The sequence below is a fragment of the Cetorhinus maximus genome, chromosome 12 (genome assembly GCF_964194155.1).
Source record: "Cetorhinus maximus chromosome 12, sCetMax3.hap1.1, whole genome shotgun sequence".
In the NCBI taxonomy this organism is placed as follows: Eukaryota; Metazoa; Chordata; class Chondrichthyes; order Lamniformes; family Cetorhinidae; genus Cetorhinus; species Cetorhinus maximus.
The window spans coordinates 31,168,362-31,192,530 of record NC_135890.1 but is presented as its reverse complement, the minus strand read 5'-3'; the positions used below and the strand labels follow the sequence as shown (position 1 = coordinate 31,192,530).

Genomic DNA, 24,169 nt, shown 5'->3' with positions numbered 1-24,169 from the left:
GTGAGGTCTGAGTCACGCTTGACTGAGGCTGTTAGTAGGTGAATGAAGCGATGGTGGCACATGCAGCATTGTGTGAGGATAGTGATTCACAACTAAAGATTCATTCACTGACTTTGGCCACTCATGCCAAGTAAACTTCTTCCTGTACTGCATCCAGGTCTTCAGAACTATTCTGCTGGCATTGACCACCTCAGCTGCCTGCTCCCATTGCCTCCTTACTGTCTGTGGGAGAGCTTCCTGGTCCCCTGAGGAAAGAGGACCTCTCTCCTGTGCTGTACCTCCCGCATCAAGGGCTCCAGTGCTCTTTCGGAGATTTTTTGGAACATTCTCCCAGCCTGGGAACCATTTCCAATCTCCTCTCTGCTTAGAAAGGCTTCTGCTAACCAGTTCCACAACCTGCTGCAGCCAGAATGCTTTTGGGTGCAGGATGGCTTTAAGCGGTGTTCACCTCACACAAACTTAGGGCCCCTGCCGAGGTGTGCAGCCACTCAGCAGCACGCTTGGCGCTGGGCTGCACGGCAGCATCATTTAAATTAGCAGGCAGCACAAAGTTTGTGTGCTCCCTGCATCGCAACAGAGAGGCGCGGGGTGATCTAATCTAATCGAATGTTGCTCCCAAAATCTTTAAAGATTTTTGTAAATACTAAGGTGACAATAATAAGGTGTTATGACTTTAAGAGCTGTGTTCCAGAGCACTGTGAAGACTGGTAGAAAGGTGTGATGCCGAGACCAATTTTTCGGACCGAAAGTTTGATGTGAATATCACACATTTGAGCATCATAAGCGCAAATTCATTTGTTTGCCAAAGAAAGAAAAAGAATAAAATACTGTTATATGAGCAACAAGATAAGAGGCATGCGAAAAAAGACACGTCATGGAGCCTGGCATGTTGTTTCCTGGAGACCAACCTGATTGCGTTTTCCACAAACGTGCTGCATGTTAAACTCAAGACTCCAGCAGCCATCCAGATCACAGCTTGAATCACAGCTAGCATTTAATGGGAGTGGATCCAAGCGATTTGTTGGAGAATGTGCAGCACACGGGGTGAGCCTTAAGCGCAGATGGTTTACTATCTGATGTGAAAACAGAATTGGACGGAGCCTGGCACTCTGGACAGCTGCCCGTCCAGCTGTGGAATGGCAGTTTCGCTGCAGTTTCACGTGTTTACCCCGCGATCCACAATAATGAATGGACAACACCCGCTGCGATAGAGCTGGCTATGGTGCTGAATCCAGTTGTGTTCTGCAGCAGCCTTGCCCCTCTGCTGCTGTATTTGTTGCTGTCGCCCCTGTACACCCGTCGCCGTTTGCAAGTCTTTACCCCGCTCATCCTGACGGTCTTGCTGAAAGTTGTCAGGTAAAACAGAGGCGATTACACCATTTCGAAGAGAGAGAGAGAGAGAGAGAGAGAAAAACACCGTGGATTTCTATGATGAGGGCTAGTGGTAAACTCCGAGCATCGTTTTCTCAATGTAAATTCGAGTCACAGCGATGAAGGCTTGACCGTTCCGATTTATCAAGGAACGTTACTGCCGAAGATTTGAAACAGCCGATTTTAACACTTTTGATCTTAGAGAGTCGGTGAGCCCATTTTTGAAGTTACATTTATGACAGTTTCGCTTTTTTTTTGGATGATATGTTGCCATAGGGAGCAGAGGATAGTTGTATTTTCTTCTTTCCACACTTTTGTATGTTCGTATAGTCAGTAAACTAACGCTTCAGTATAATTTAGTCAATAAAAACAGGGAGGGAATAAGATAGTGTTCTACTTCAACTGAGCGACCTGGGATGTGTCTTGGTGCAATGATGTAGTGTTTTCCGCTAATTGGTGGATGGGCTAAGTGCTATTTTTTTTTTTCCTAGCGTGTGTCACAATCTGCATATCTGAACATGATGCTTTTTTTTTTAATATGTTAACAGAAAGCGATCTTTTGGGAAATCAGTCGCTTTCCAGCAAAACGAAGATCCAGCGCAAGCCGGTTGTAGGGATCATATCTGCACTCAGTGACGAATGCACAACATCATAGATCACCAACCAGACATGGCTACTGCGCTATTAGCTGGAGAAAAGCTCAAGGAGCTGATCCTTCCGGGGCAACAAGATGAGAAAGGTTCGCCCTTTGCAGCCTTCATGGTTCAACTAAAGCTAGAACTCCCCTTCGACAGAGTAGTGTCCATCGGGACTGTCATTATCCCCATCCTCTTAGTAACATTGGTATTTACCAAAAATTTTGCAGGTAAGAAGATCGAGAAGTACAGAACCCAACATCATTTTAAAACTGCTGTACTAGGGCGGCATTCCCGGCCATTTCTCGTGTATATCTCGGTTATGATGCATGAGGGAGGATCCAGTGAACCAGCCGCAGTCACATTCACGCTTCACTCTAATCTTGTGTCCTTTGAGACGCTTTGCTCTGTCACCAACATCCCCCCCACCCCCCCCCCCCCACCCCTGATATTTAGAACTTTCACTGGGACTCTTTATTGTTGACATCTGACCTTCAAAATGAACAGACTGTGGCAGAGGTGCCACTTTAAGGAGTAGGATTATACGTAGACTGCTGCATTGTACGTTTTAAGCCCGCCCTCGTGAAACTGTTTTAGAGAGTGCAGGGTATGTTTTAAGTAGTGTTTATGTCAAGCTACTGAAACGCACAGCCCATCAGAACACATCTGAAAAGAGTGCCTTAGTTCGCCTTTGTGTGATATTAAATCCATTGTGCCAGTTCCACTTCATGAAAAGTATTTGCCAAATTTATTTATATTTGAGAAAGTAGAGGAAGACCCGTAAGTTATTTTTGTTCTGAAAAGCTGTGTAAGTGATGCAATTTCATGCAATTGACATCATTCTTTTGTATGTTTGTAATTGTAAATAGGATTACAAAGCATTTTAATGTAAAGCGACCATTTAAAGCAACACTAGCCCATTTACGCGTTAAGTGGAGTAAGAATCATGTACTTCTTCCTTCAAGGACAGTTTGGTTTAAAACTTGTAAGACATTTTACTAAGATATGTAAACTAAGGCTTTTAGATTAAAATTTAAAGGCAACGTTAAAAAAAATAACTTTTCGCCTACTTTGCTCAAAATTAAGTCTGGACCATTTAGTAGTTATTGTTTATCCCAGGAACTTAACCTGTCTAAAAGCCACTTGAACTACACGGAAAACCTTTCTGCAATTAAGCATGTTATGTTATTAAGCAATGAAAAACTACCCCTCAATTAAAACATTTATATTTCTCTGCTCAGTCCATTCTTTCTAAGACAAGAAAAGCCTATAAGATAAAACATAATAGTTTGATTTTAAGTTTGTTTCATTTATTCATTTTTATTTTTGTGAGCTTTACGTTATTAAGTCAACCATTAAACATCCCAACAGGAAAGCAGTCCACTATTTACCATCAATAGCCAAGCAATAAACATTTAAAAAAGGGGAGAATGATTACATGCTGGTTTACATACTTGTGTTGTTTTTGCTTATTTTCTTAGCCTGCTATTTACAGGAGAGTACATATTGTGCATATTTGTGCAGACATTGTAAATGTTTCTGGGACATGAGTAGCCCAGGAGAGACAGTACTTATTGCCCTTAGGGCAGAAAATGTTAACCACATAATGTGAAACTGGTAAAGATTAGACAGGCATGGCAGATTTCTGTGCCCAAAGGACATGAGTGAACCAATTGGATTTTTACAACAATCCAACCCACATGTTAGCAAATTCGTTGGATTCAGTTTCATAATTTGTCATGTTGGATTTGAACTCACAATGAACTTCAGGGTAAAGGCAACATGGATGCACAGGATCAATCTTACCATTCCTGATGCATTATTAGGTTTGTCCATTTTATTTGTACAGGAAGTGCTGGCATGCTCCTATTTTTCAGCTTGCCCTCATGTGCATGTGTGTTTGCAGAGTTAATGTCGGATATTTGTGTGAGTCTTGAGGAAGGGGATTAGTCTGCCTGATATTTCCCATTTCTTGTTGTTAGATGTGGATCAGGAGCGCCAACTGGCAAAGGACCCACAAGTGCATGTTTGTGATGGGAGAAGTAGCCTTGTAAAATGAAGCATTGTTACCTGTTTTCAGGTTGGTTATTCTGATTAGTGTAGGATCAATCAGATTGGAGATCAAACTGTTAAATATGAAAATAGATGAGAATAAATCAAAGCAAAAGGTTTATCTTAAGTATGTGCTCTAAACCTAAGAAGGGCTTGTTTATTGGTAGCAAAGCAAAGATTGTATTGGTGACAAAATGTAGATTCTAGGCTCAGATAATGAAATGCTTTATTGAATAAATTATTATGACTCAAATGTAATAGTGGTATTCATTAAATGGCATAATTATAACTTCAGGAATCTATTTGTTAACTTACATGCATAAATAATATTTTGGGTGGGAATTGATTCTATTCAGCAGCCCTGGAACCAATAGCTGCATTTTTCAGCTCAATGCATCTTATTGTCAGCAGTAAATGATCATGCTATCCTTGTATATGAGCAATGACTATTGTTACATGCCTGATTGCATTGAAAATTATACTGTTGACCCCAAAGTACTCTTTGGTGTTGCAGATGACATAAATGTTTGGAGAATAGCAATTTATCTAATAAAAGCATTACAGAGGTAAATGGAAGATTCATGGTCAAAGAGGCTATGCTATGGCCTGAAGGATGTCTATTGTGGAACAATACTGAATCTGACAGTTCTGTTAGAAGCATCAAAAGGAGTTGCTAAGTAGCTGAACACAGTTGCTAATAGCAAAAGGGAAATAATATATCATCCGGAATGGTTTAATGATTTGAATAAACAAAGCCAAAGATTATGTTCACTCAACAACCAACCAGAAGAGGTCCTGAACCAGAGAAGGAACTCACACCAGCTGAGGCAAGGGTGAGTTACTCAGCTTGGTAACCTTGAAATGGAGAGTTTGTGATGAGAACACATTAGCTGAGTTGGTAAGTGCCTTCCCAAAGTATATGTCTCTGTAGACACATATATTAATTGAACCGTTACGAATTTTAAACAAATGCACTTAATCAGCTTTTGTTTGATGCAGTAGTATTCTACTGATAGCCATAGATTTTATGTCTAATTATGAGATACTTGTGATACCTTTATTGCCTCTGCAGATGAGATGGATCAATTGGAATGATGCAGTGTCTCACTTTCCACCATGCACTGCACTTCAAAAAATGAACACCTTCAGAAGCACCTGTACTACAAGCACCAACACAGAAACTGTGGTACCTGCTGAAGCACTTCTATATCAGCATAGAAGATCTAACAATACCTGTGGAGCAAAATTATGTTCATTTCAGGTCAGGAGGACTACTTTGTGGATTTACAAGTTTTTATTGAACACTTATAGCATTACAGATTAAGGCTGCATCATTGAGATTTGGGGTAGTGTTGGATTCCAGAAGGCTGAAATCTAGTAGATTTATGTCAATTAACATACTGGTTGAAATAAAATCCTTAGTGACACCTAGATTTTAAAATTAACATAACATAAACGTATTCAAAATTGTCAGGCTCTTTTATGAAGCAAAGCTTGGGGCATCAATCATAAAGTGATGTCACATATTAGTAAATTATTGTGAGGCTGAGTCTGAGCATATTGTTCTTGCAAGAACTGGTAGGAATCTTTGAGTTCTCTGAGGAGATAGTGGAAGCCATTCCTGCCCTGATGTACAGACATCAAGTGCTGCTTCCCGCTCCACCATCCCTGCATCAAGATATGGAGGCAATTTCTTCTGCTAACTGCTATTCACAAGGGTTACAAACAAATTGACACTCAGTTTCCAGCAGGTGAGACTTTGAAGTATAAAATACAGTTTTGATTTTGTTGTCATTTTAATAAATAAAGATGTTTTCGTATCATTTTGTCATTGCCTGATTTATTGAATGAGGATTGATCTATAATTGGGTTGAAAAGAAATATATTACACTCTTCATTTTGGTTAATTTTATATTGAATTCATTAAGGATGTGATGATTAACATACATAGCTAAATGTAATAAGTAAGTACAGGATATAATATGTAATCACAGGTATAGCTTTATTGTTTGTAATCCAGATTGTATGTTCTTAATTCATATTTACATTGAAGTGGTCAAGACAGTTTGCTGGCTGCCTTTAGATGGACATTTGGGTAGTGTGAGGTAGGGGGTCTTAGATTATGTTGCTGTCATTGCACAGTTACTGGGGAGCAATTGGAAATTGTTACACCCATTTTTGGGCAAAAATCAAACACCATGGAGGGAAACGTTGATTTGCAACCTCATGCACCCCACGGAAGTTCAGCAAACAGTGACATTTAGTCGTGCTGGCGGCTGCCTGAACAGAATGCTGGCCTTATTAAATATTCAGATAAGGGCTATTCAACTGGTGAAGTGGCCTTTTCCAAATTGGATTTTGAGAGTGCCAGATTCATCTTTGTCCTGCGACAGCCCTCAATTCTCCATTTCTTTTCACCCAGACCATCGGGTGTCAGGATATCTATGAATATCCTGAGGGTTACCATTAACCAGAAACTTAACTAGACCAGCTATGTAAATACTGTGGCTACAAGACCAGGTTAGAGTTTTGGAACTCTGTGGAGAGTAACTCACCTCCTGCTACCACAAAGCCTGTCCACCACCTACAAGGCTCAAGTCAGGAATGTGATGGAATACTGTCCACCTGCCTGGATGAGTGCAGCTCCAACCACATTCAAGAAACTCAACACCATCCAAGACAAAGCAGCCTGCTTAATTGACATCCCATCCACCACCTTAAATATCCACTCCTTCTACCACTGATGCACAGTAGCAGCAGTATGTACCATCTACAAGATGCACTGCAGCAACTCACCAAGGCTCCTTTGGCAGCACCTTCCAAACCCGCAACTTCTACCACCTCAAAGGACAAGGACAGCAGATGCATGGGAATACCACCATCTGCAAGTGCCCTCCAAGCCACACACCCAACCTGACTTGGGATTATATTGCTGTTCCTTTACTGTCGCTGGGGCAAAATCCTGGAAATCCCTTCCTAACAGCACAATGGGTGTACCTACACCCAGTTCAAGAATGGAGCTCACCACCAACTTCTCAAGGATAATTAGGGATGGGTAGTAAATGCTGGCCTAACAGCGATGCTCACTTCACATCAAATAATGAAAAAAAGGTAACCTTTGACCATTTGCCTCATGACTCCGGATAGGAGCCTCAGCAGAGTTGCTAAATATGCTACAATCAAAGCCACACCTTAACCAGTGCACTGATTGAGCACAAACAATTGGTGTTCTAAAGCTGAGGTTCCACTGCTGGACACAACTGAAGGGTTCAGTCATTAGAGTTCTAGGAATATCTCCAGAATCCACTATGGCCTGCTAAATTCTCCATGACTTTGCCCTGCTAAGAAGAGAACCCATGGAGCCACCTCAGGAAAAAGAAATTGAGGGACAAGATTATGAGGATGACAGAAACCTGAGGATGAACCAGAAGAGTAAGGACTAGAAATGATCCCAGCTACCATAGCTCTGCACATGCAAGTCACTGATGAACATTTCCATTTAGTTAGCACCCCCTCCCACCCACCCCACCAAGGCACCAGCATTCCTTTCAACTAGCACTCAGCTAATGTATGCCTTCACCTGGAAAACCAACACCAATACAAAGTAACTGCTGGACACCAAACTGATTCATAATGGTTTATTTCATGATTCTTTCCAACGAAGTTTGAAAGCTAGAACTTATCCAAACGCAAACCCCTACTTCCTGTCTTCCATGCTCATTTGCCTAGTCAGGAATTTTCACGAGGTACTTCCACATGGCAATAGATACTCAATCTCAAGGGGTGAAGGGAGTAATTGTAGTGACAGTAGCAGGTGCAGTGTGTATAGCAACCGAAGGAAGTTCACTAGCATGCTGCAATGAGGAGGGTGATGAGAAGTGGGGCAGGGAGAGTTTATCAGTGCTGGGGCTACCGATGGTGTTGAGTTATGGGGAGACCAAGAGAGCTGTGAGTTGAGCTCTTATCATAGCAGCTCAGGTCATATCATTGAATCTGTGGCACTGCGGCCAGGTCTTGAGTAAAATACTTCTTGCAATGATTTGCTTCGCAACCTCTGCCTACTAGTACCAGGAAACTTACCTTAGCATCAATCTGCCATCTGACAGGAAGATCAGCTTCTTCCTCTTGGTTACCTCCAAAGCAGCTTCAAGAAAGGGGGCAGCCTTCTGACGGCACTTTTATCTGCCATTTCATCCGCAGAACTTTTATTCAATTGACAGCAGCCAAAATCAATCTCCCTTTTAAGAGATGCAGGTTGACTTTAAATCAGGTTACTGATACTTGGTTTCCCATCCATTTACAATCGGAGAGCTTTCAATAAGCAGTTTCATGCTATTTCTGGTACTATTCAAATTTTTCTTTCACGGTGTTGCCACATGGGTCTCCAGTAAGGATAGTTACATGTACCTGATATTTGCCTCATTCAAGATAGGGGTTAAACACTCATCTTTCAGATTACCATATAAGTGTTTAGCCAGTGTTTATTGTGGGGACCTTGTGCCTCCTATTTCATTTCCAAGTTCTGCTGGCCAGCCTTGCATTTTCCACTCTCAGTAATTTTAAGATCATCCATAACCCTGCTGGTCATATTCTAACTCACACCAAGTCCCATTCACTCAGCAGCCCTGTGCTCACTGACCTGCTTTGGCCGCGTGTTCCTGGATTCCTCCATTTTAAGATTCTCATTCTCATGCTCAAATTGTTCCATGGCCTTGTCCCTCCCTATGGCCGAGATATTCCGGCCCCCATCGTGGTGGGACCCACTGTGGGTGATTCGGCAGCCCAGCCAAATGTCCATTAACTTTCAGCGGGACCAGACAATTCCAGCGGCGGATGGGTCTGGAAAATCCAGCCCTTTGTCTGCAACCTCCTCAGTTGTCAATTATCTCTTCCTTCTCCCAACTATTAGTAGCTGTGCCTTCAGATGTCTAGGTCCTAAACTCTGGATATCTCTCCCTAAACCTCTCCACCTCACCACCTCTCCCATCTTCTTTGGGACCACCCTTAATGCCCATCTCTTTGGCCAGGTTTTATGTCACCTATCCTAATGTCTCTTTCTCTGGTTCAATTTTTGTGCGTTTACTCTCCTGTGAAGCTCCATGGGGTGTTATACCACATTGAAAATGTTTTTTAAATGCAAGTTGTTGTTGTATGGTAGAGGTTTTTTTTTGCTATTGGTGAAAATTGTGCAAGTCTGTGTGTCAGAGGCCTCATTCCTAATGGAGCAGTTTGGAAAGTCTGGGAGATTGAGGCCAGTTATAATCTCTGATGTCCTGGATGATCATTTGTTCAGTAAAATTTGGGACCCTGTATAGTGGTACATCTGTCTTTCACCAGTTATCTTGTCTGGAATGGGGGCCCAGTATGGTCTATTGGTCTGAAGTTCTTACAAAAAGATTTACAAACATACCAACAAATTATAGGTTATTAAAAAAAATACCCCTGTGCTGAGAGTCTGAAAAAGCTGAAAGATTTATAAATATATACAAAGAACATCTAGTGCTGTTTTTACGTTATAGCTGCATAGTAGAATCTAAAGGGTGCTATTTCAAAGGGCACTATCAGAGAAACAGTCTATATTTTAAGTCCACCCACCTTGTTTCCATACTCTTAAATACCATTGCCTAACAAAAATCTATCAATCTCGGTTTTGAAGTTTTCGGTTGTTCTAGTCTTAACAGTGTTTTGTGGGAGAGAGATTCAGATTTCCACTATCCTTTGTGTGAAGAAGTGTCAGACATTTCCTTTTATTGTCCTAGCTCTAATTTTAAGGTAGTGCCTGGTTATTCTCAACTCTACCATGAACGGAAATACTGGCTATAATTAGTAATGGGTTGAAAGGTTATGGGGAGAGGGCGGGAAATTGGAGTTGAGGCCGAAATGAGATCAGCCATGATCGTAATGAATGGCGGGGCAGGCTCGAGGGGCTGAATTGTCTACTCCTGCTACTAGTTCTTATGTTCTTATGTTCTTAGACCTCCCATGTTAAACTCCATCTACCATAGTTTTGCCCATTTACTTAATCTATCAATGTCCCTTTACAACATTCTGTTCCCATCTATACTATTTACTGTGCCATCTAACTTGATATCATCAGCAAACTTAGGTATATGGCTCTCCAGTCCTGCACCTAAATCATTCATAAATACAGTGAATAGCTGAGGAGCCAGTACAAATCTCTAGGAGACACCATTAGTCACATTCTGCCATTTGGGGTACATACACAATATCGCTATTTTCTGTTTCTTATCTCATAATCAATTTTTTAACCCACGTCAGTCGGTTGCATCCAAATTCACTTTTAACAGACTCTTATGTGGAACCTTATGGAATGACGTCTGGAAGTCCTTGTTTAGAACATGTTTAGATATGCCCTAATCTACTATGTTAGGTACATTCTCAAAGAATTCACCTAGTTTAATTAGACATGATTGCCCTTTGCAAATCCATACTGACTTCTCTGATCAGTTCATATTTGTTTAAATGTTCTGTCACTTTGTCCCTAATAACAAATTCTAGTAGCTTCCCTACAATAAACATTGAGTTAATAGGCCTATCATTCCTCAGTTTAACCTTTTCCACTCTTAAATAATGGAGTGACATTGACAATTTTCCAATCCAAGAGGACAATTCCTGAGTCAAGAATTTTGGAAAGTCTGGAGCATCTACAATTTCCTCATCTACTTATTTTACTACCCTGGGGTGGAAACCAACAGGCCCTGGAGATTCTTCTATCTTTAGTCTTATTATATATTCCCTGTTACCATTTTTAAAAATATTAAACCTGGTAAGTTTCTCTGCTTAGGGCAGAATTTTCTGGCTGACATGTGGGTGGCGGAGCCCGCATGTCAGCGCTTAAAATGTTGCGCGCTGACGTCGCTCGAGCATCCCGATGTCAGCGCGTGGCATCGCGATATTTTGGTTGGCGGGCGCGCTATGCAGCGGGATGCTCGCCTGCCATTAATTAAAGGTCTCGTTAAGGCCCTAAACTTGCCAATTGTCCAGGATTTTGAGGGGCCCGTGCGAACTTCGGGTCGGCACACGGGCCCAACGGGCAGGCAGGTAGGAGATTTTTTAATAAAAGCCATGCATGGCGGGATATGTGGACTCAGAGGGGTTGTTCATGTTTTCCACGAAGTTTTAATTGCAGAAGGTGTTTTAAAGTTGTCTGTTTGATTGTTAGCAGTTCTCATCGATTTCCAAGAGCTTTTTGTGCACTTTGAAACCAGTCTGCAGACAGTAATCTTTATCGGGCCTGCAACTTTCCGGTGACCTCCATTTAGCCTGGGGGCATGGGTTCTGACATCTCCACTGGAGGCAGCTCCTCTGAGGAGGAAGGGAGGAATAGAATAAGGAGGAGGGCAGGAGTGGACAATCAGCCTCCAGAGGAGTCACCTTCGGGAGGCCAGGCGCAGGCACAAGGGGTGCAGGGCCAAGAGGTTGTGCAAGGGGCCGCAGAAGACGCCACAATCCTGCTGCCAGGGTATACAGGTGGCGAAGCAGCTACCTCAATATGTCTGAGGTGCAGTGCCGAAGGAGGCTCCGACTCTCAAGGGAGACAGTCAACTCTATCTGGCAAATGATTGGCCCTGAGATCTCCCCTAACTGTGTGGGTGGACACCCCACACCAGCGGCTCTGAAGCTCACAGTTGCCCTCCACTTCTATGCCTCTAGCTCCTTTCAGGGCTCGGTGGGTGATCTTTGCGGTGTCTCCCAATCAGCTGTCCACACTTGTGTCAAGCAGGTTACAGACACTCTGTTCAGATGGGCATCCACATTCATCCACTTCCGCTGTGGCCAGGCAAGTCAAGCACAGCGAGCCAGAGGCTTTGCAGCGATTGCTGGCTCCCCCCACATCCAGGATGCAATAGACTGTACACATGTGGCCATCAAGGCACCAGCAGGTGAGCCCGGTGCCTTCGTCAACAGGAAGGGCTTCCACTCCATGAACGTGCAGATAGTGTGTGACCACAGGATGCTGATTCTACAAGTCTGTGCAAGGCACCCAGGCAGCTCCCATGACGCCTACACCCTCAGACACTCCCAGGTGCTGGGGCTCTTCAGTGCTTTGGCTCAGCTAGATGGTTGGCTGGTGGGTGACAAGGGCTATACCCTGCAAAGGTGGCTCATGATGCCTCTCCGCCATCCAAGAACAGAAGCTGAGGAGCGGTACAATAGGAGCCACGGCACCACAAGGGCTGTGGTGGAGAAAGCCATTGGTCTTCTCAAGATGCACTTCCATTGCCTGGACCGCTCAGGGGGCGCACTCAAGTACCCCCCAAGATCGCGTCTCTGTGATAGTGGTAGCATGCTGCGCTCTGCACAATCTTGCGCTGGAAAGGGGGGATGCAGTTGACGCTGAAGACCTTGACGCAGTGGATGAGGCTACACATGATGAATCCAGCAGTGGCTCAGAGGATGAGGAAGCACAGGGCAATAATGAGGGGCTCCACGCCGACCCGCTACTACACCAAGGAGGCAGGGACACCTGGGACAATTTAATCCAACGAACCTTCAGCTAGCTCCACACACATGGATCAGCAGGACCAGCATTGCCTGGCGCTTCCACATGTGGCACTTAGGTGCTACATCTTCCACCTTATCAGCTGCAACTAAGGGCTTAGTACAGAAACATCGATGTTCACTCAAACACTCATGATATGTCTGTGAAAAAGAAAAATGCAGTACAAAGGAAACACCCTCAGCCATGGCAAGAAAAGTGGACTTTATTATGTCCAAAATATAACAGAGACTTCTCCATTGCAAACATAAATATTTTGTTCCCTAATCTAAGGCCAACACAAAATCACCAGTGACATACCTGTTGAGTGCCTAAGGTGCCTTATGCTTATGTTTTCGGGTGCTACATCTAGATGCCGCCCCATTGGTCGGAGTGGCTTGTGAGACAGCCTGCTGACTCTGCTGTCCTGTTGGCGTCGATGACCTTGGTGGGCGTCCTCTGGCCCGTGAAGCCTATGATGGCCCCGCCGGGATGGAGTGGCCAGTTCCAGAACTGGCACCTCCCCAGTTGTAGCAGCCTCAACAGAAGCAACGTTGACTGGCAGAGGGGTGGAGGAGCTGCTGCCCTCATCCGGAGCGCCCTGAGAGGAGCTCGCAGTGACGACAGGCAGCTGCTGCACCGACGTGAGGTCCCATTGGACCTCCCTGCTCACCGCAGATGCATGGACACCGAGCGCCAACACTTGGTGCCCACAACCTCTCCCACATTGGAAATGACCACCCGTGGCCAATACCGCTGTGAGGGTTTGCAGGTCAGAGCGTAACCCAATCAGAAGATTCTCCATCCGATCGAAACCCCTCTCCATGAGAGTCGCCAATCTCTCAGTGGAGGAAGCCTGAAGCTCTGCCTTGAGGTTTATGCCTTCACGTGCACTCTGCCTGGACTCCTCCATCGCAGAGACCAACTGAAGCATACCCTCATGCAACCCTGCCAGATGCAAACGTGATTCCTGCCGCTTGTCCTGCAGCTGCTGCCTTGGTGACAACTCCAGAGGCACGTCATCAGTGCCAGACTCAGCGTGTGCCTCGTCCCCTGCAGCCCTCCGGCTGCTGCCGCCATCAACACTCTCTGTCCCTACCATCTCCTCCAGCGATTGAGATGTGCCCTCTCCACTGTGACCCGGGACACTAGCCGACGGTAAATTACCCACCGAGGTGTTTGTGTCTGCGCTGGTGCCTGGCTGGCTGAAATGATGTGCTGCAATTTGCACGTCTTGGGCCTCAGGTGTGGAGGGGGGGCTCCGGTGTCTATGGGCGCGGCCATGTGGTGATGATGCTGAAATTAACAACAAGGACAGTGCATCAGTTAGTGTACAGTCAGATAAACCTTTCATCCTTTTCCCCCCCGTCCTCATAAGTCGCTCACCCTTCAAAACCCTAAGGAGACAAAAATTGGTGAGGTGGAAAAGAGTCAAGAACCAAACATTAGACGCGCATACAGACAGGCTGGTCAGATGGCCTCAGGAATGCCACATGGCATGTTATGTACCATAGGAGTGGGGAGAGTGCCGAGGTACCTGATCTGGATGCATTCTGGCCTGGATAGTTGCGGGGCTGAGGAAACATCACAAACAGTTGCGACATTTGCCGTGGATCACAGGAGATTGAGAGGTCACATTATTGACCTTCATTCCGTAAGGAGGGGCATAGACCGGGTGGGCAGAAGGCAACATTTCCCATTGGAGCAGGGATAAGTAACGTGGCATTTATTTAAGTTGAGTGCCATGAGTTTCACAGCTGAGGTGCTGAGGACCTTTTGGACAAAGTAATGTGGGGCGCACTGGCTGAAAGGGTGGTGGAGGTCCCAAGCCCCCTAAGATGCAATAAGTCTTTGGCTGTGCAGCAGCGATCCAATGGCATGTTAGACCATGGTGATAGTGGTCACAAATGGGATAAGGTGACTTTGGAAGGTGGTGGAGATGCGATTCCTCAAGGGGACGAGGGTCCCTTCTGTATGACCCACACGTCAGAATGTCTCAGTCTGTGAATGAGCATTGTTTTACCATTAACGATTGCAGCAACCATCAATGGTTTCGATGGCGGGCAGACAGAGTGAATGGGACTGTGGACCTCAAATACCTGGCTGCTGGACCCCAGCCTCGCCGCCCCCGGCTGCCCTGGCCTCCTGCCTCCTCCCCAGCTCCATGGCCTGCTCTTCAAATGTCGTGAGGCACTGGAGCAGGGCCCACCTCGAGTCCTCTGGCGCTCCCACTGATTGTGATTACTTTTTGCCTGCAGAACAGAGAAGAGGATTTATTGGGGCTGTTCTTTTGCAAAGAAATGAGGGGTCGGGAGGATCAAACTGGTTAATTCCGGCTTTGTTTTCAAAAGCTGTTGTTTTATTTTTTAAATTGTGCGGTAACTGGTCTGCACGCGCACGCCGCACCCCAACCACAGTGGCCCATCTGAGGCCTCCAGCGGCTCCTGTCCACACTACTGGTGATCAGTCACCAGAAGATAGTACGGCTGGTCCCAACCCCCTCCCCCAACGGCCACCTTGGATACATTCAGCGTCCATCACTTTGAATAACACACGGGTCTTAGCGCCCTTGGCAAGGAGGCACAACTAGGTGCGGCGCCAATGCCAGCAGATGGCACTTGGCCACCACACCTTGAGGCACCTCTTGCACCATCTGATCACCATCAATAAGACATGTGTTTGAGTTCTGAGCATGTGTCTAGATGCCTCCCCTGCAGGTTGCCCCCAGACTACTCAAATACGACAAACACCAACATATGCTGCTTCTCCTCAACCACTAAGGCTGATGTAAGCATGGTCAGTACCCGTTTGCCCACCCAGCGTGCACCAAATGCCCAATGCAGTAACGACAGCAAGACGTGGTAGGGGGGCTCAAAGGTTAAGGCTGCTGTCTGGGTAAATGGCCAAGGCCGAAATGGTACTCACCCTTCCAGAGCGCAGCAAATCATTGAATCTCTTGCGGCACTGGGTGCCTGTGCGCCGCACATCATCATGGGCACTGACAGCGTCACCAACCTCCTCCCACGCCTGGCTGGTGACATGGGGGGCCCTCCTCCTCCCATCTTCCAGATACAATACATCCCGACGGCTGGAAACCTCTTGGAGGAGGACAGCAAGGCATGCATCAGGGAATCGAGGAGCACAGTGGCCCCCCCGCTGGTCTCTCCTGCAGCCTGCCCCCCTCCTCCTGCTCAAGCTCCTGTGGAACCACAGCTGCCTCTCTCTCTCCCCGAGTGGCCATGATGCACTGCCTCGAGCAGGCTGCCTGGCCACTCTTTATGCAGGCCGTCGGTTCCCCATTGGAACCGGCAGTCTGAAGCCGCTCGCCCCCACGACTATTTTCCCATTCTCCATGGGAGTTGCTAAGCCGTGGGGCGGGCCTTAATTGGCTGGCCCGCGGAAAATAGCGGCACGGCCCATTTCGGCGGCGGCAATCGGCTGCGTGCCCACCGCCGAGTCAGTCGGGCCCGCCCACCCGTCAAGGGCAAAATTCTGGCCTTAAAATACATCCTTGTATTTCTGGTACTTCATCCTTATCCTCTACACTGAACACCAATATAAAGTAAATATTTAGCAAGTCTACTATTTCCTGATTTTTCAATTACATTAACACCTGCGTCTGTCTTCAAATGTTCCAATTTAGCACTAGCAAACCTCTTTTTCTCGTTTCCCTCAGAAATTATTTCTCATTTTCCCCTATTACAGCTCTCACTACTTTCTTTGTATTGCTTTCTGTTTTTCTATCTCTCTCAGTCTGCGGGAACTGTGCAGTTCTTTGCATTCATATCATCAGTCCTTTTATTTCACAGTATCACAGTATCTTTATGGTGCAGAAGGAGGCCATTTGGCCCATCGAGTCTGCACTGGCTCACTGAAAGAGCATTCCACTGGTCCCACTCCCCTGCCTTATCCCCATAAACTTGCACATTTTCTCTTTTCAGGTAGCAATCCAATTCCCTTTTGAATAGCTCGATTGAACCTGCCTCCACCACCCTTTCAGGAAGTTTGTTCCAGACTCCAACCACCCTCTAGGTGAAAACATTTTTCCTCGTATTTTGAATCTGTTCCCTCTAGTTCTTGATGCTCTCTTGGGTGGGAACAGTCCCTCACTATTTACCCTAACCATACCCCTCAGGATCTTGAATACCTCTTATCAATACTCCTCTCAGCCTTTTTTCCCCCAAGGAAAACAGTCTCAACCTCTCCAATCTATCTTCATAGCTCCAGTTTTCATCCCGGGAATCACTCTTGTGAATCTCCTCTGTACTCTCTCCAATGCCATCACATCCTTCCTCAAGTATGGCGCCCAGAACTGGACGCAGTACTCCAGATGAGGCCTAACTATTTATTCCTCTGTCTTCATTTGTCAGAGGATCAAATGTCAACACTTGCTCAGAAACAAAGAAAATATCCTTGTTCAGAGTAAGGATACTAATGCAAATAAAAGGCTAAAAGCTGACTAATGAGCTGTTGAAAGTTAAGCTCAAAACCCATTATTCTAATGTAATAAACATTAAAGATAATTATTGCCAAATGAAATTGATGCCATTGACATAATAAATTCCCTGTGAGCAAAAGATGGAGAAGAAATGAAGCTGAAATATTTAGATTACTTAGTAATATGACCATTAAAACATAGAGCAGTGTTATTATTGGTAAGGAATTAAATTAAGTTAATGATCAGGCGGAATAAACAATGGGCAGGATGATGCCATGCACACCATGAATCTTCTGTGGTGTAAAATTCTATGAATTCTTCAAAGAGCCAGGAAAATTGGCTGGGAATCTATCACTGTAAAAGCACACATTATCCAAAAACTCAAAGAAGTAAGAACCATATTACCTGTGATTACTCCTTTTGCAAATCCATAGAACCATAGATATTTAAAGCACAAAAGGAGACTATTTGTCATCTTTTTATTAGAGCAATCCAAAATTAATCTCGTTGCATTCTCATAGCACTTCCTTTGTCTTAACCATTACTGGGGAAGAAACATTCACCTCTCCAACTCTCTGCAAAGGCAATCTGTTAACTTCTGACACTTTTTAAAATCTATTGGACCTCCTCTGGACTTCTGTACTCCAATCAAATAGTCCTGGTGTCACAAAACTCCCCACAATAACTATAGACCCGATTTAACCTTGATTGGGGTTCAGGCAGGTGACAGTAGAAGTGGAGGGAAGGAGGGGAGCGACAACCAGCGCACCCATAAGCCTGGGCAGTGGTGGCCTGGCAGTTTTAATTCTGGGCCCCAACTGCATTCTATTGGTGGACTGCCCATCTAAAACGTTAGTGGTGAGTGTGAAAGGCTCAGGTGGCAAGGCAGCACTGGGCAAGTCAGCAAGAAGTTATGTCATTTGGGGCAGGGGAGGGTTTCACAAGAGGGAGGACCCCAAGGCTGGCAGGGCCTAAACTTTCCTTTTGAGGCCTGCAGGAGAACTCCAGCTCCTCCTGGCCCCACAAGGAAAATAAATAAAACAGAGATTAATTGGCTTCTTCTGGTCCCGAACCCTTTCTCCTAAGCCTTCACCCGGCCGAAAATCCACAATGATTTCACCACTCAGACCTGAGTTAAAGAAGGATCCCACCAGCCACAGGTGGGTGTCCGCCCTGCCTTCTCAAAAATACAGATCAAAATTAAAGGTGAGATCTATACACAAATGAACAGGAAATCACCCAATTAGCTTTAACTGCCTCGGTTTGTCAGGTGGATAGGATTCAAATCATTCTTCTTAGTTTCTCATCCCTGGACATGTGTTGGTGCAGTCACCTGTAGAAAGTGTGAACAAGCCTGTGCTTACCATTATCTTGAGAATAACTCTAGTTCAAAAATAGGTTCAGGGAAGTTCACAGTTTTTGCTTGTTAGGGTCTTGTTTGTGGCTAAATGTGCACAATTATGTGGAATGTCGGGTGGGGGGATGGCGGAGGAATGTGATTGGCAGTAAAAACAAAAACTAATTATTAAGCTAAAGGCCACAGCAAGGCTTAACCAGTTGAATGTAAGTTACCATGCTAGATAAGATAATACCTATGAATGCTATTTATTTGCACACCTGGAACTGTTCGCAAAAATGAAAGCTCGTGGAAATAAAGGCAACTTATTGACATGGCTAGGGAATTGGTTTGGAGGTAGGCGGCACAGAGAGAGGGGGAGAGAGAAAGGCATAATGAGCGGGCACATTAATTGGCAGAATATGACTAGTGGTGTCCCCTAGGAATCTGCACTGGCGCCTCGGCTTTTCATAATATTTACAAATAACTTAGATGAAGGATTTGTGAATTGTATATCAAAGTTTGCTGATGACATCAAGTTAAGAAGCACAATAAATAGTGAAGATGGAAGTAAAAGGTTACAAAGAAGCATTGAGTGGGTGGGCAAAACTCTGGTAGTTAGAGTACAATGTGGGGAAGTGTGAGGTCATCCACTTTGGGCCTAAGAAATATAGGCCAGCACATTTTCTAAATGGTAGGAAGCTAGGGACTGTGGAGGAGTAGAGAGATTTAGGGAGTCATGCACAGAAATCATTTAAAGCTTGTGGAGAAGTACAAAAGACAGCAAGGTACAAAAGTGACTAATCGATGTTAGCATTTATCTCAAAGAGGCTGGAATGCAAAAGGATTGAAATTACCCAACAATTGTATGAAGCTCTGGTTAGTTCACACTTTTTTATTATTCATTCATGGGGTGTGGGCATCACTGGCAATGCCAGCATTCATTACCCGTCCTGAATTGACCTTGAGAAGGTGGTGGTGAGCTGCCTTCTTGAACTACTGCCGTGTGTTTGGTGCATTTATATCCACAGTGCTGTCAGGTAGGGAATTCCACATTTTGACCCAGCAACTATGAAGGAACAGCAGTACATTTCCATGTCAGGACAATGTGCAACTTGGAGGGGAACTACTCAAGTACTATATTTAGTTCTGTGCACCACACAACAAGAAGGACATATTGGCTTTGGAGGGAGTGGAGCACAGGTACATCAGAAGGATACTGGGGCCCAGAGTTTTGCTCCAGGGTTGGGTGTGCAGAGACAGGAGAACACCTGGCCCTGCAAACCTGACCTTTAAAATTGCCGCCTGCAGTTGGGATTTTGTCCCGGGGGCGGCAGGGTTTGTGGGGGGGGAGGTGGGCAGGTTGGATTGTAAGTCAGGCCCACCATCCCTGGAACAAGTGTGGAGGATGCCAGGTGGGGAGGCAGTCTGTGCGGAAGGCCTGCCTCTGTCCTCCAGCATTTTGTTTAAATTCACAAAAACAGCCCTCAAACCATCACCCCTTGCCCCTTACATACTCCCCATTCCTATGCTGCCTCATGCCCCCGATCCACCCCATGGCCCCTCATAACCCACATGCCAAACCATGCCCTCTCCTCACCCCACACGGCCCCTCATGCCCCTTATGCCTCCCACATCCCCATGGCCTTTTATAAATCATATGCCAAGTAATGTAAATCCATGCCCCCCACCCACCACCATTTACTCTTAACCCCCCCCCCCATCCCAGCTTACCTCATATCCTTTGACTGTTTTGACAGTTCCTTGACAGCATGATGGTCCTTTGACAGTTCCTTGACAGCTTTGACAGGTTTGACAGCTTTGAAAGTTCCTTAACAGCTTGACAGTTCTTTGACAGTTCCATGACAGCTCAACAGTTCCTTGACAGCTTTGACAATTCCTTAAGAGCATGACAGTTCTTAGACAGTTCCTTGACAGTTCAACAGATCGTTGACAGTTCCTTGACAGCTTCAAAAGCTTTGAAAGTTTCTTGGAAACTTGACAGTTCCTTGACAGCTTGACAGTTCTTTGACAGTTCCCTGACAGCTTTGGCAACTCCTTAACAGCTTGACAGTTCTTTGACAGCTCGACAGATCTTTGATAGTTCTGTGACAGCTTGACAGTTCCTCGACAGCTTTGAAAGCTTCTTGAAAACTTGACAGTTCCTTGACAGCTTGACAGCTCTTTGGCAGCCCTTGACAGCTTGACAGTTCCTTGACAGCTTCAACAGTTCCATTGAGTTTATGTACTTTTTACACACAACCATGTTTACTTTTAACAATCCCAAAGGGTGCCTTACATCTCTCAAAGGACACCTTACCTCTCCAAAGGGGTACCCTGGCTATCCAAATGAATCCACCAAGTTGAGACCTCCTCTTACCTGATCAAACCTGCTGTCATGGCTCACTGGGGATAGTGCGCTGTAATATCAAGCCCCACTGCTCCCGAGCCATGACAAATGTGAAAACGTCTGATCAACCCAGCTAATTGTTTAAGTTAGGTTAATAGAATATGAGAACCAGGTTTGTAAACTTAATGAGTAAATAACTGTTTGTTGAACAAATTATCCTTAAATAGTGGCAAAAGAAAGAAATATGAACTGCTAATTTCTAACTCTATAACCTAAACTCTCTGCCCCTTCTTAAATCCCTACACACATACATACAAGACACATAAGATACACAAAATCATGGATTTTAAGGGTGGGATAAAACAGTTCAATAGCACCAATTCCAAGTACAGGATTCAATGGGTTGATTTTGATCTATATCCGCCAAATTCCTTTCAGCTCTTTGTTGATGACATGAGGTGGTCTTCCAGCACTTTCAGTCTTTAGTTCACTGGTTGATCACTTGGCTTTCAATGTCCCTAACAGTGATTTTTCCTCATTCCTCTTGACAGGGTTTTTTTTAATTCATTCAGGGGATGTGGGCTTCGCTGGCTGGGCCAGCATTTATTGCCCATCCCTAGTTGCCCTTGAGAAGGTGGGAGCGAGCTGCCTTCTTGTACTGCTGCAGTCCATGTGGTGGAGGTACACCCACATTGCTGTTAGGAAGGGAGTTCCAGGATTTTGACCCAGCGACAGTGAAGGAAGAGAGAGAGAGCAGGTTATAGAGATAGGAGGAGAAAAAGCCAGCTAGCTATTTTTGTAGAATTACTGGAATCTTACACACACAGGAGAGAAATGTTTTAGGTCTTTTTCCTTTCAGGCTAGGAGCTATTTGGCTGCACCGCTCTCACACAAAACCCTGGCCACCTTGTCAGGAACCAATTAAAACGTTGTTGCCAGGCAGTTCCCATTAGGCCAGACTCTTCCTCAGCACCTTGCTGTCTTTCATGGCATACTCTGTTCCAGGACAGCAACATTGTATATATCCTTCGCACTGTTCCAGTAGACATGTTCTTCAAATTGCAGCCATTGTAATTTTAATCCACAGTCCAATAGAGATAAAAAGATATGTTCTTTACACACCTCCACCCTTAAAAGAGATGAAATGCCATTTCAAAATGTGTTTCACCACAAGGTATGTGACACATGAACAACAAAACACAAGACTTACTTTCATTCATCCTTCTTCTCCCTTATACAACCTTCAGCATTTCTTACCCCTTTAACTTATTTTAGTATTTTACACCCGGGACAGTGCATCCACGATCACATTATCTTTGCCGGCAATGTGAATAATCTTTACATTGAATGGTTGCAACAATAGACTCCATCTAAACAGTCTCGCATTTCAAGTTTTAAACTTTTCAATGAACACCAGCAGATTATGGTCAGTGTAGATTAATGTTTCTCTGTTATCGTGTCGGACACAAACTTCAAAGTGTTGAAGGGACAATGACAATGCTAGAGTTTCTTTTTCTACTGTGGAGTACTTCCTCTGATATTGACTTAGTTTTTTTGAAAAGGACCCCACCGGCTTCTCTATCCCTAATTTATCATCCAGTAATAGCACTGCATCTACCCCCAAGTCACTAGAATCAATTGCTATTTTAATAAGTTTGGTAAAGTCAGGGGCGGCCAACACAGGTTCATTTATTAAGATTGCCTTTAGCTTTTCAAAAGCTGCTTGGCACTCTGCTGACCATACCACTTTTGCCTGTTTTCTTAACTAATTGGTGACAGCTACAGCTATTGTGCTGAAGTTAGGCACAAACTTCCTATAAAACCCATACATTCTCAAAAACCTCATGATTTCTCGTTTAGTTTTAGGAATGGGGAATTCTATTAGAGTGTTCACTTTTGGTCAGATTTATGACTAAGCCAGCCAACTGCAATTGCTTAAACAGGTCATCTAATTGATTCACATGTTCTTCCCATATTACGACATCATCTAGATAAACCACAGTTATGTACTTCAGCTACGACTTGATTCATAAGTCTCTGGAATGTAGCTGGGGTGTTTTTAAACCCAAATGGCATGACTCGACATTGATACAATCCACTTGGTGTAACAAAGGCAGATATTTCTTTAGCCATTGACGTTAATGGCACTTGCCAGTACCCCTTTAATAGATCAATTTTAGAAAGGAATGAGGCACTGCCAGCCCTATCGATGCAATCTTCTAACCAAGGAATTGGGTACGAAACTGTCCTCGTTACTACATTCACTTTCCGGTAGTCTATACAAAATCTAATTGATCCATCCAGCTTAGGAACCAGCGCTACCGGTGAACTCCAACTGCTTCAGCTGGGCTCAATCAATTGATTTTCCAGCATATATTGGATCTCTGTTTCTACCTGAGCTTGTTTCTCTGGGCTCAGCTGATAAGGATGTTGTTTTATTGACTCTCCTATGTTCACATCATGTCTAGCTAATGTAGTACATCCAGGTACATCCCTACAAATTCCCTTACACTTCCTAAGTAACCTTATTAGATCTTCCCATGGTCCTTCCTCTAAAAGTGAGAACACACTGTCTGACTGTCCCAGTATTTTCGTATTGGCTAGTCGAATTGTAGGAGGTTCGCTCTGTGCACCGTCTACTTCTCCCTCTACCTTACTCTTACTGTCTGTGTCATCGTCCATTACTCCTACCACCTGGCATTTTTGCTCTTTCCCATCATCTTCCCTGCGATGATATTGCTTCGGCATGTTTATGTGACATCACTGTTTCTTCTTTCTACGCTCAGGAGTATCTATCAGATAACTCAGTTTACTACCTCTCCTAACTACCTTGTCGGGCCACCAAATTTTGCTTTCAGGGGTTCACCCTGCAAAGGTAACAATACTAATACTTCATCTCCTGCTTGGAACATTCTAGTTGTAGCATGTTTGTCTGCCGATTCTTTCATTTTTGCTTGGGAAATTTTTAAATGCTCTCATGCTACTTTACATGCTCCTGTGAGTCTTTCTAGAAACATGGACACGTAATCCAAGATAGAGGATTCGTCTTTCTGCTTTAGAAACTTTTCCTTAATCACTTTTAATGGACCTCTTATTTCATTACCATAGATCAATTCAAATAGACAAATCCAGTAAATTCATTTGGAGAATTTCTGGGAGCAAATAGTAAGAAATCTAATCCTTTGTCCCAATCCTTTGTGTATTAATGGCTATAGGCCTTAATTATGGTTTTGAGAGTCTGATGGTATCTCTCTAAAGCTCCCTGTGTCTGTGGGTGATAGGCGGTAGACTCTATTTGTTTGATACTCAAACTGCTGATTAGGTCCTGGAAAATTTTAGACATGAAGTTAGAACCTTGGTCAGATTGTATTTCAATTGTTAGGCCATAATGAATGAAAAACTGAGTTAACTTTTCCACTACCACCTTAGCTGTAATTGTCCTTAAAGGAATAGCTTCTGGAAATCAGGTCGTCATATCCATGATTGT

The 24,169-nt window shown here is 44.5% G+C and overlaps 1 protein-coding gene across 1 annotated transcript in view; it reads left to right on the top strand.

Moving 5' to 3' along the window:
* The first annotated feature begins 2,010 nt into the window (after positions 1 to 2,010).
* Positions 2,011 to 24,169, top strand: part of panx2 (pannexin 2) — a 71,936-nt gene continuing 49,777 nt past the window's right edge. The window contains exon 1 of the mRNA XM_078554293.1: positions 2,011 to 2,236. Coding sequence (XP_078410419.1) covers positions 2,011 to 2,236 — 226 coding nt within the window. The remainder of the gene's footprint in view (positions 2,237 to 24,169) is intronic.